Below are 13,196 nucleotides of genomic sequence, written 5' to 3' on the forward strand. Positions count from 1 at the left end.
ATCAGGAACTCCTGAGCAGTTGCTGGCACAAAGAACGCGTCACAAGAAGTCACTCATCCAAACAGGGAATATCCTCATGCCTTGTAACATCTAGTCCACTGCAATTATAGACATGCAACTGGTGATCACTGAGAGCAGAGGCGAGACCAAAGGGAACAGTCCAGAAATGATAATGAGGGGATCTTATTTAAAAGGCACCTCATGGACTCCTCATTTTGCTTTTCTTTTGAATAAATCTGTTTAGGCTGCTCACGTCGATACTGGACCTAAAAATCTTTGTTTTTGAAGTTACTATGAAACTATGATTTCCTACTAAAGATCCAGTTTTTATCTCTGAGATTGAACCTCCAATTCACCTGCAGCACTGGGATGTGGGAATACACACACACACACACACACACACACACACACACACACACATAACTGGGAGGCTCTAGAATGCTTCCACTATCTGCTCCTGAGTAACCACTGGTTGAAGCTACAACCTATCAAAAGTTTCAAATGGATGAAAATAAGACTTTTTTTTTGCAGGAAGGTAAATACCTTACAGCCCTATGCATTGGGAGGCTTTACTTCCTCATAATGTATATAAACCAACTCCATAGATGTACAACTAAGAAAACAGAAATCTTAAAAAAATAAATAAATAAATAAAATAAGTGAATCACTGCTTGTAGTTACACTTTAGTTGTACTGTTTGGTCCTTCCACCATTTTATTTTCTAAAAAATATCCTCCAGCTTTCAAAATTAATTTCCTATTTTTTTTTTTTTTAAAGAGGCAGTTGATATATTTTTTCTCTCCCCAAGACAGCACTTCTTGCCAAACATATTAGATAAAATATTTATCTTCTCCAAAACTGGTGCACACTTCTAATAAACACAAAAACAGATAGCAAAAGTAGCAACTGTCAACAGAATGTGTACTCTGCATGAACTGAAGACACTTACTGTTCTGGGTTCAAATGTGTAGCATGCTTGATAAACTTTGACTTGACCTGGAAGATAAAATGCAAAGAAAAAACATCAAAATTAAAATTAAAGCTAAAAACACAGTTTGTTCCACTATGACCCAAACATTATTGATTACAGAGATTTTGTTGGGCTTACAAAATTCAGTGAATTACTTAATACAGCACAACACAGCAGATTCTATCAGATGTAAGCAAAGCACTGGAGGATTTGAGACAGAAAAAAATAATTGCTTCTAAAACATGAGATACTTTCCATATATGTGCTACATTCTAAAATAATGCCACAATTAACTGAAATGCAGAGATTCATAGATTAGTACTATGCTAACTGACCTTGTGGTTCATTTTAAGCCTGAATATTTACCCTATGCGAGAATCAAACCGTGTTTATAAGGTAAATACCTTAACCATTGCTCGAGAATAAAATAATTAAAACAAAAGTTATGCGCACCTACCATAAAAAGCTGAATCCTTGCTGTCCCACTCCTTCCATTTCGAGGCAGATCTGAGCCAGCAATATTTTCAATATTTTCTCCCAGCGTGCTCCTTCACCCACCTCTCACCCACAATGCACTTCTAGACAGAGACCCCCAAAACCATACAGGAATACCCTTGGAAAGTGGACAACAGATATGCAACATGAAGGCTTCAGATCTGGTCTATCATGATCCTCCAGAAACAAACAAGGGATATATGACAATTCAGAAGTGAGAAAAAAGGGTGGGATGTGGACACAGGCAGACAGGGACAAAAAACATCTAGCATTATGGTTGGTATATGCCTTTTGTATCTCATCGTATTCCCTACATCCAGCTCAACAGCTCAGACAAGAGTCTCCCCAGGAGACGACATGGCAGGATACCTTTGAGAATGGTGGAATAAAAGGTTGCTGTAGACCTGGAAACAAGATCCCATTTTTACTTCTTGACAAAGGTGTGCATGTTCGATCAAGTTGCTGTAGTACATGTCATCCAATGATGAATTTTTGAAAAAAGACAGTAGAAGATGAAACAGATCTAGTGAAGTGCACTCTTGGTTTGGTTGAAAGAGATGTTACAAGTAACTGCTTACCTTAACGAAAGGATTTTGTGCAGTGCAGATAAAATCTGAGCTGACAATGCCTAAGGTATGTAAAATATATTCCCCTTCATTAGAATAATTAGGGAACAAGACAAGCAAGTGTATAACTGGGTTCATGCCTGACTCAGCAGATACTGCATAATGCATCCGAGGTTATCCAAGTGCAACTAACTCCGGGCAAAACTGCAATCCAAATTGTAGCTTGCTACAGATCCCCCACCATGCCCCAGGATTCACACTCCTCTTTTCTTGATATACTGGAAAATATTAGGATTCAACTAAACACCTTAATAATGGTGATTTCAACTACCCCACCATTAACTGGGAAATTACTCATGTACCAATTGCTTCGCTCAACGCTTTCTGGAATTCATAAATTCAAGTGCCCTGGATCAGCATATCCAAACCCCCCACCAGGGGCAACAATATCCTAGACCAAGTCATTACCAACAAGAGTGACTGGTGTTCCACACCTGAAGACAACTCCTCATTGGTCAGATCAGATCATAAGCTAATCTCCCTGGATATCCGCATCCTGCCCCCACCCACCATTATGGAAACCACTGTAAAAAAATCTCTCCAAAGCCAACTTCATGCTTCTTCAGACAGAAGTGACGAACTTCATGACACCCGTGCAGATGTACAATACAGTTACAACTACTGAATCCTAAACAAATGCACTCTATAAGTACTTACACAAGTGCATGGATCGTGCTATCCCAAATAGAACCAAGATGCTATCCTCCAAAAAAGGAAGCCAATCTGGTGGTCCCCCGCCATAAACAAACTCTACAACAGAAGGAAGAAACTGTTTCAAAATAGAGTAAAATCCCATGAGTGGAGGAGCTCCCTGGTCAGCCTCAATAAGATCCCTTACAAGATCCTCCAAAGCTAGCTAAGAAAACAAAATTGCCACTGATTCTAAGGGCAACCACAAAGCATTCAATAGCTATGTCAGGAATCTCAGTGGCAACACCCAGATCTGCTCTGAGTTACAGCACAATGGCACGAAAATTACAGACCCAAATGATATTGCCAACATCCTGGCAGATAGGTTCAGTGCTAACTGTACCACCCTCTCATCCCCCTAAAGGGCCCATATCTATACAGGAATAATGCAGAGTCCCTGTAATCACATCTATGCTGGTAAAAGCTGCAATCTCTAAAACAAAAAACACAGCATCCATGGGACCGGGCAACATCCCAGGCTGCGTTTTACACGAACTTCAGAATGAAATGGCTCCCCACCTAAGCACCATGTTCAATCATAGTCTCACGTCAGGCTTTGTTGCCCACTGAAAGGCACACAGCAACAGTTATCCCACTCCACAAAGGGGGAGCCACCACTGATCCTGGGAATTACCGCCCTATTAGCCTGACGAGCGTCATCTGCAAGGCTATGGAACTCATAAACAAAGACATTGGTAACCTCCAAACTCTGGACCCCACCCAGTTCGAATTTGTGAAAGGCAGATCATGCCTTCTAAACCTGATCGACTTCTTTGAGGCAGTCACCAAAGCCGTAGAAGAGGGTAGGGTGGTTCACACAGCTTTCGACACGATCCCCCATTCTGGAATTATAGCTATCGACACCATCCCCCATTCTGGAATTATAGCTAAACTCACTAAACTAGGTATAAATCCCTATGTCACAAGAATGGGTTGCCTCACTGACAGAACCCACACTGCAAAAGTTGCAGACTCCAAATCTGACTTCAAACCAGTGACAAGTGGAGTACCACAGTGTTCAGTCCTGGGACCTCTCCTAAAGTACAGGCTAACAATAAGTAAAGTGTGTCTTGAGACGCAAACTCCCTTATTTCAGCAGTTCCAACCAAAGTGATTTCAGCTAAGGTCCGCATAAAAACAGATGGTTTTACTGAACAAGTACTACAAACAAATCCAATGGTTAAGCGCTTTCACTTGCTCAACAGCAAGCTTCATCAGAACACTGAAAAAAGACCCTATTGCATTTAAATAAATTTTTGGCGCCAAAAGCGCTGAATGAGAAAACACAGTACTTTTAAAGACATATTACATTATAATGAATTGTCTTATGTCTAACCTGTGTTTGCAAGCAACTGAAAAAGCTAAAATTAAAATAATTAAAATAACCACCGATCATGTCTCCGATTGTCACATATTAAATCTAAATGTTAAACTAGCCATTCTAAAACACTACTGCTATAGTGAGTGTTATAAATGTACCCTAAACTCACAAATTGCCGATACACAGAGTTTGCAACCCACGAGTTGCTGCAACCTCATCGGCTAACCACTACTCATTTTCAAGTCGGCTGATATATATATGCTATTCATATATATATATATATATATATATATATATATATATATATATATATATATATATATATATATGAAATTAAATCGCAGTAATAAAAATAAATATGCAAATACAACTTGTCTGTCATGCATACACATAACTGGACTTGGAATAAACCCTCATATAATTTGAATACATTCATATCATTCATGCAATGGCTAACAAAGGTTTAATAGAAATAAAATCATTCAGTTCTGGTGGACTTTACACTGACCGCCTCAAAAAACTCCAGCTCTACTCTGTAGCACATCGCCTACTCTGAGGAGATTTCTGCCTAACATATAAAGCTATGTTAATCCCAGAGCTGTTGGACATGCTACACCTAAAGAAATCCCAATCCCTATGAGATACATGCTCTAGGGAGCTAATTCTTGTCACCACAATAAACAGGACATGCTGGAGGGATTGATTCCTGTCCCAGAGACTTCCTATACTCTGGAATAAGTTACCCATCTATGTCAAGCAAAGTTCCTTATTAGCACTCTTCAAGAAAAATCTTGATGACTGGATGGGAAATAGGAAATGCACCCTGGGGATCACTTCTGTGGCTCTGTTCGACAGGGGCACAGAAAAATAACTTTCTTGGGTGGTGTAAGCCAGGGAACCTTGTTGTCTAAGCTTACTTAGGCCTTTGGGCCGATAGCCTAGTACCTACCTATGAACCTATACTTTGGGTACAAAGGTAGGATTAGGTGCGAGAGCAAATAGTACAGTTTTGTACCTACCATAAATGTAGATGTTCGAGGATCTACATTGCTGCAGTCATAACCTGTGGGTAGTCCGCTGTCCTCGATCGGCTCGAATACCAAAGAGCTGGGCTGGCGTCGGTCATTGTCGCCTAGAGCTGACGTCATTATGTAGTAGTACTTAAGCGCATGACCGACGCCATATCCTCAGTCTTTCTTGCCCCAGATGTCAGAAGGCCTAAGAAGAAGGCCAGAGCCAAAACAGTAAACACCCAACAACTACCAGTGTGGAAATAAAGATAATCTTAAAAAAACACAGCAACCACAAACTATAGAGGGGAAGGAGGGAGGGATAATTGGACTGCAGCAATGTAGATCCTCGAACATCTACATTTATGGTAGGTACAAAACTGTACTATGTTCTTCGTCTCACATTGCTGCAGTCATAACCTGTGGGTAGAATCCCAAAGCAAAGGAAAAGGGAGGCTGGCAAACTAAATGGCATTAGGAGCTGCTAACATGCCCTGTAGAACTGCAGTGGCAAACCCAGCCCTGGACTTGGAATAAAGAGGGAGATGGTAATGCTTAGTAAAAGTGTGTACTGAACTCCAAGTAGCTGCCTCCAAAATATCCTTAGTAGCTACACCCTCAAAAAGCAGTAGATGTGGCAGTAGCCCTAGTAGAATGAGGTCTGATCCCAGCAGGAACATCCTTCCCATGATGAGAATAACAAAAGCAATACATTGACCAATCCACTTTGAAATAGTCTGCTTTGAAACAGCTTTCCCTTGTGAACCCAAAGCAAAAGAAACAAATAACTGTTGAGTCTGTCTGAACTCCTTAGTTCTGCTCAAATAATAACGCAACTGCCTGTGGATATCCAAAGAATGCAAGACTTTCCCCCTCTTATTTTGGGGATCAGCATAAAAAGTAGGCAAATGAATAGACTGGTTCAAGGCCACATTAGAAATCACTTTAGGCATAAAAGTAGGGTTAGTTCGCAAAGAAACTCTATCCTTATGAAATATCAGAAAGGGTTCAACTGCCATGAGTGCCTGCAATTCAGATACCCTCCTAGCAGAAGTAATGGCCAACAAAAAAGCAGTCTTCCAAGACAAAAACTTCAATTCAGACGTAGCTGCAGGTTCAAAAGGAGGTAAAGTAAGCTTTTCCAGCACAAAATTGAGATCCCAGGAAGGAGTAGGAGCTCTACGTGGGAGGTCTTATATTCTTTGCCCCTCTAAGGAATTGTTTGAACAAAGGGTGAGAAAATAAAGGAGGGTCACAATCATAGTGAGCAGAAATGGCTGCAGCATGAACCTTCACAGAAGAGAATGACAAACCCTTGTCCAGTAATTCAGTAAGATACTGTAGTGCAAAACTCAAATTAGGCACTGAAACATCAAAGCCCTTTGCTGTGCTCCAAAGAAAAAATCTCTTCCATTTATCAGCATAAACTTTTCTAGTACTAAGCCGCCTGGCTTCCAAAATGACATCCGGATAACTGAGGCAAGAAAAGACAAAGATTTCCCCAACGGGGTACTTAGCCCAACTTGGTCTTCGGTCTGAAACTCGATAAATGAAAATTTCAGAACGCCCGCGGCACTTGCAAACGCTGCTTCTGCTTCGGACCACGCGGCAAGAAAGACTGAGGATATGGCGTCGGTCATGCGCTTATGTACTACTACGAACTGACGTCAGCTCTAGGCAACAATGACCGACGCCAGCCCAGCTCTTTGGTATTCGGGCCGAGCGAGGACAGCGGACTACCCACAGGTTATGACTGCAGCAATGTGAGACGAAGAACATCTGTCCCTTTGAAATAACAAGGGAGGGCGCTTGCAAGACAAAAGTTCAAAAGTTTGTGTATCTGTGGTTAGGGCCACCAAAAATAACATTTTCTAAGAATTTTTATCACAGAGGCAGGCTCAAAGGGGGGCACCATGAGGACTTGTAACATCAAGGTAATGCTCTAAGGAACCAGAGTTGAATCTTGGATAGGTTTCCAAAGAAAAGTGCCCTTTAGGAAAGTTTTATAATCTTTCAGGGACATTATGAATGAATCATGTGATCCCATGTGGAAACAGCAGTTAAGTGAACCTTAATGGATGAATGTCTGGCATTAGAGTGAAAAAACATGCCCAGGAAATCCAGAATGAAATGAAGGGGGGCTGAAAATGGATAGAGTCTATTCTCCACTATCCATTTGGAAATATCTTTTCATTTGCTCTTGTAGATCCTTCTAGTAGAAGGTTTCTGTGGGATTGTCAGAATGTGCATCACCCTAGAAGGTAGTGAAGAGTCCTAGGCCATCACTGGAATTTCAGAAACCATACAGTTAATTTGAGAGACCTGATGCCTGGGTGAAGCTTGCTAGACAGATGATACAGCAGAACTGGAAAGGGATCCAGGACCCATGGATGTTACAGAATATGAAAACAGTTAAGGGAACCAAACTTGCCAGGGTCAAAAAACAGGACAATAAGAATTACCTTCACCATGCACATGAAAGCTTTCCGCAAGAAATTAGCTATCATAGAAACTGGTGGGTAGGCATAAAGAAGTATGGACCACAGCATCCCTTGGTGGTTGATCCTGCAGAATGATGACAGCAAATAGATGTTGCATTTCCTATTGATGGGAGATGCACAACAGTTTGAAGCAAGGTTGGCCCCAGCAGCTGCAAATTTCTGTTGCCACTGTATTATTGAGGGACCACTCGTGAAGCATGAGAATTCAGGGACTTGTCTTGTCAACATGAATATTGGTTTGAAATGGTATGTGCATTGATCTGAGAAAGCATAGAAGGTATTGCTCACTTCCATATTCTTATGGCCTCTCGACAAAGTGGATATGAGGTGTCCCTCCCCCACCCTGACCTTTTGGTTATGTACCAGACCACAGAAATGTCAGTCTGTCTGGAAATCCTGAGGAAGTCCAAAAGTGCCTATTATGCTAGAAGGACTGCCTACATATTCAGAATGCTGATGTAAAGATAAGCCTACCAATTAGTCAATGTTCCTTGGACCATTTTCCCCTCGGAAATGCTGCACCCCCTCCCCAATCAGGAAGCATCCACAGTCACTAGAACCATAGAAGAGGAAGAACAAATTGACATCCTTGCAAAACTAGACGAGATTTCTCTACCAACAGAAGCGACTATGACACAAGGAGAATAGTCTGACTAGATAATGAAGTGGATGTGCAAGAGATTATTGGACCAAAAGTTCTGTAGAACTCTCAAAAAATTTGCATGAGGGCAAAGGCTATTCAAGTTGCAATGCAGTTTAGCAAACTAAGAATATGAGAAGATGGTGAATTTGGAGTATTGCGGAAGTGTTGTGCCTGCATGTGAAAGGAAATCAACCTTGACAATAGTAATCATGAAATCTGTGACACTATGTCTACATAACAATCTATGAAATCCAGTGACTTGAGTGAGCTGAAAGCTTGATTTTTTTTCATAATTTACAGAAATTCCAGAAAACTGAAAAAAATCTCGTTAGGATTAAGGATTCTCTTGTTCCATCAGTGAGGGCACCATTCATCTAAATATAGGTACACCTGAACTCCTGCAGCCAGAAGTGTGCTGCCACTACTGCCATACACTTGAAAGTACAGTTTTGTACCTACCATAAATGTAGATGTCCGAGAGGAATGCATCTGCAGTCTTTACAAATGGGTTGTCCTGTCGTCAGGCAGCCCTTCGGTCAGCTGGATTCCAAAGTCTGGGTCTGGCTTCGGCTGGTGTCGCACTTCACCCGACATCATTGCGGCAGTTATTCGGGTATAAAGGCATCAGCCGACGCCATTTTCCTCAGTGTTTCTTGCCCCAGATGCCAGGTGCCCTCTTGGATGGCTAAATTTGGATAAATGCCAAGTTTCCAAATAGTAGAGAGCAAAACACACAAAATAAGCATGTATGTACATATATACAAACAAATACACCATAATAGATCCCCCCCAAACTAGCTGAAGATTGGCAAATACCCTAGGAGTACCTCAGAGGGGAAGGAGGGTGGGTAATCCTGACTGCAGATGCATTCCTCTCGACATCTACATTTATGGTAGGTACAAAACTGTACTATGTCCTTCAAGGATGCATCTGCAGTCTTACAAATGGGTAGAATACCATAGCTAAACTAGGCGGGGAGGAAATGAGAAGAGATTATGGTGTAGTTAGGATCCCTTGCAAAACAGCAGTGGCAAAACCAGCACGGGATCTAGAGTATAGAGGTAAGTTATAATGCTTGGCAAATGTATGCACGGAGGTCCAAGTAGCAGCCTCTATAATGTCCTTGGTAGCCACTCCTCGTTAAGAAAGCTGTGGTAGTGGCTGTAGCCCTTGTGGAGTGAGGCCTGATGTTCTCTGGAGTTTTCTTTCCATGGTAGGAGTAACAAAATCTAATGCAATTTCCTATCCATTTGGAGATTGTCTGTTTAGAAATTGGTTTTCCTTCCTTTCCTGTTGCATATGCTACCAGAAGCTGGTCAGTTTTTCTATTGTTTTTTTGTCCTGTCCAGGTAGTAGCGTAATTGTCTGTGTACATCCAAGGTATTTAAGAGCCTTTCCCCCTGGTTCTGTGGGTTGGGGAAGAATGTAGGAAGGTGGATAGCCTGATTTAAAGAGACTCTGGATACCACCTTAGGCATAAATGTAGGATTTGTTCTCATGGACACTATCTTGATGGAAGATCAGGAAGGGTTGCACTGCCATTAATGCCTGTAGTTCAGAGACCCTTCTTGCTGAAGTTATTGCCAGCAGGAAAGCAGTCTTCCAGGATAAGTATTGTAATTCTGCTGTTGCTGCTGGTTCAAAAGGAGGAAGAGTCAGTTTTTCTAGCACAAAGTTCAAGTCCCATGCTGGCAATGGAGGTTTCCTAGGAGGTTGTACATTTTAATTCCTCTCAGAAACTGTCTGAGCAGAGGATGAGAAGACAGGAGGATCCAAGCTGTATTCTGCTGAAATAGCTGATGCATGTATCTTGATGGAAGAATAGGACAGGCCTGTATGGAAGAGCTCCGCCAAGTACTCCAGGATGTTGGCTATGTTCACCAGTGTCACATCTTGCTCCTTTGCAGTACTCCAGATGAGATATCTTTTCCATTTTGCTGCATAATTCTTTCTTGTTGAAGGTCTACGAGCCTCCAGGATTATGTCTTTAACCCTTTGGGATAAATTTGAGTTAATTGCTGTTATGTAATGTTCCAGGCAGTTAGCTGCAGAGTTTTTAGGTTTGGATGCAGGATGTTGTAGTTGTTCTGTGTTAGCAGTAATGGGATCGGGGCAGTGTCCATATTTGTTCCCGGGACATGCTCCTCAGCAGTGGATACCAATGTTGTCTTGGCCAGTCTGGGGCTATCAGAATGATCCTCAGACGTTCCTCTTTGATCTTCAGAAGCACCTTGTGCATCAAAGGAAGTGGTGGGAATGCGTATGCTATCACCTTCCAAGCAAGTGGGTGGTAAGTCCTTGTGCAGAATTTCTTCAACTGGTGATTGAATGGGGATGCAAACAAGTCTATTTGTGGTAATCCCCATTCTCTTGTGATGGTTTTGAAGATGTCCGGATGCAGCATCCATTCGTGGGCATCTGTTGTAGTTCTGCTTAATATGTCTGCTTGAATGTTTTCCTTCCCTGGTACATAAATTGCCTGTAACTGAATGTTGTAGCTCAGAGCCACATCCCATAGGTCCAGTGCCAGCCGGCATAGAGGGTATGAGTGTGTGCCTCCCTGTTTGTTGATGTACCACATAACTGTGGTGTTGTCTGTCCTTATCATCAACTGGCCTTCTTGGAGAAAAGGTCTGAATGCCTGGATTGCCAATTTTACTGCCATTATTTCTTTTAGATTTATGTGCAGATGCAGTTGTTCTCGAGTCCATAGGCCTTGAATGCACTTGCCCAGCATGTGTGCCCCCCAACCGAGGTCTGAGGCATCTGTCGTGATGGTTTGTCCTGGTTGACTTTTGCAGAAGGGCAATCCTGTGTTTGATTGGCAGGCCTGAGCCCACCATAGGAACTCTTGCTTCAGGCATGGGATCATTGGAATTTTGGTTTCTAGGCTGTGCTTGTGCTGGGACCACAAATTCTTTAGGTACCACTGTAGCTTTCTCATATGCAGCCTGGCATGAGGGACCAGTATTATGCAGGATGCCATGAAGCCTAAAGCTTGTAGCACTTTTCTTGCAGTTAGATGGTTCTGCTTTGTTAATGCCAAGAAGTAGAGAGGAAGTTGCTCTTTCTTTTCTGCAGTTAGAAATGCCATTTGTTTTGATGTGTCCAGTTCTGCACCCAGAAAGGTTATTCTTTGGGATGGAATCAGCCTTGACTTTTTTGTATTGACTGTATATCCCAGGGTTTGCAGCAGGTAGATGACTCTTTGTAAGTCTTCTGTTAGTTTGTTTTGTTGTCCGCTTGTATCAGGCAGTCGTCCAGGTAGGGACAGATTTGAATCCCCTGAAGTCTGCAATGGCCGATTACTGATGCCAGGCATTTCGTGAACACTCTGGGCGCAGTAGATAAGCCAAAGGGCAATGCTGAGAATTGATAATGCTCTGATCCTGCAAGAAATCTGAGGTATCTTCTGCAAATTGGTCTTATGGGGACGTGCAGGTATGCCTCCTTGAGATCTAGAGTTACCAGCCAAGACTCCTTGCCCAGCATGGGAAGAAGCTGCTGTAGGGTCAGCATTTTGAATTTTGGAACAATGAGGAATGTGTTTAAAGCGGACAGGTCTAGAATAGGCCTCCATTTGTTTTCTTTTCTTGGTACCAGGAAGAGTCTGGAGTAAAATCCCTTTCCTTGCTCCATAGATGGTACCTTTTCCACAGCTCTCATTCTTAATAATTGAGATATTTGTTTTAGAGCTTCTGTCCTTTGAGTAGGTGGTAGGTTTGGCATTCCTCTCTTCCTTGGTAGAGTATGGAAATGGAACCTGTAACCTTGGTCTATAGTTTGCAAAATCCATTTTTCTCTTGTAATGCAGTGCCAGTTTCTTGAAAATAAGGTTAGCTTTCCGCCTAAGGGTGCTTCTAGTTGTTCCCTAGTAGGCGGTGCCACCGCCAAGTCACTGTGATTGAGTTGTTGTAGTGGTGGTGGCTGTATCCGTGCCTCGTTGGTTGTTACCCTGCCACTGGCGACCCCTGTAGGCACCCCTGGATTGGTTTCTGCCTCTAGAGCGCCTATTCCTGCCTCTTTGTGCCTTAGAGGAGTCCGGAAAGGACCAATTCTTGGAGGGCCAGTTCCTGCTAAACCTTGGAGGTTGAACTTGTAAGAAATCTTTCACTGTTTGCACAGATTTTGCTTTATCTTCATTCGTTTTTAGTACCTGCTGTGCAGGGGAACCAAATAAATTGACCTTGTCCATAGGTGCATCCAAAAGCTTAGATTTGACATGGTCTGGTAATGCCTGTTCTTTCAACCATGCATGCCTCCTGATAACTGTGCCAGTCATGGCTGATCTAAAGGGAGCCTCCAGTGCATCATAGCCACATTTTAAAGAATGGTTACTAACCTGCTCTATGTTATGTACCATTTCTTGAACATACTTTTTATCTAAAGATTCTTCAGAGGACAGCTTTTTAGTCAACTGGTCACCCATAAACTCTTGATATTGAATCATATGAAATTGGCAGTTCAAAGCTCTAGCTGACAAAGTAGCAGAGGTGTAAACTTTTTTACCCCATCTCTAAGGACCTGGATTCCCTTTCAGAGGGAGGGGTTTTAGAAGAGGTAGCTGCTACAGCTTTAGGACCCTGGGAGATAGTCTCTGGATCTGCAAAAGGAGCCTTATATAAGTGGTGATGAGTGTCCGGGACCCTGTAGTACCTATCGGGCTTAGCAGGAGCCGGAGGTAAAGAATCAGGAGCAGTGCAAACATTATTAAATGCATCATCAACAACAGAAAGAACTGGAGGTATAGCTAAAGGCCTATGCAGTGGCAAATGTAGAAAGGTCCTAAGCCTTTTTCTAGATTCTGAGAAATCTTGGCCCTGCCACTGAAATTGTTCCCTCATAGCATGCAAGGTTTCCCCAAAGGAAAATTCCTCAGGAGGAGAGGCTGAAGGGATGGACTCCTCAGCATCAGAGTCTTCGTAAGGAGAATAAGAAG

At 42.3% G+C, this 13,196-nt stretch overlaps 1 protein-coding gene across 1 annotated transcript in view; it reads right to left on the reverse strand.

Moving 5' to 3' along the window:
* Positions 1-13,196, reverse strand: part of OSTF1 (osteoclast stimulating factor 1) — a 625,847-nt gene that overhangs the window by 451,708 nt on the left and 160,943 nt on the right. Inside the window, exon 2 of the mRNA XM_044060847.1 lies at positions 950-996. Within this exon, the coding sequence (XP_043916782.1) occupies positions 950-996 (47 nt within the window). The remainder of the gene's footprint in view (positions 1-949; positions 997-13,196) is intronic.

This window comes from Protopterus annectens, chromosome 2.part0 (assembly GCF_019279795.1).
Source record: "Protopterus annectens isolate FY-2018-M chromosome 2.part0, PAN1.0, whole genome shotgun sequence".
NCBI classification, from domain to species: domain Eukaryota; kingdom Metazoa; phylum Chordata; order Ceratodontiformes; family Protopteridae; genus Protopterus; species Protopterus annectens.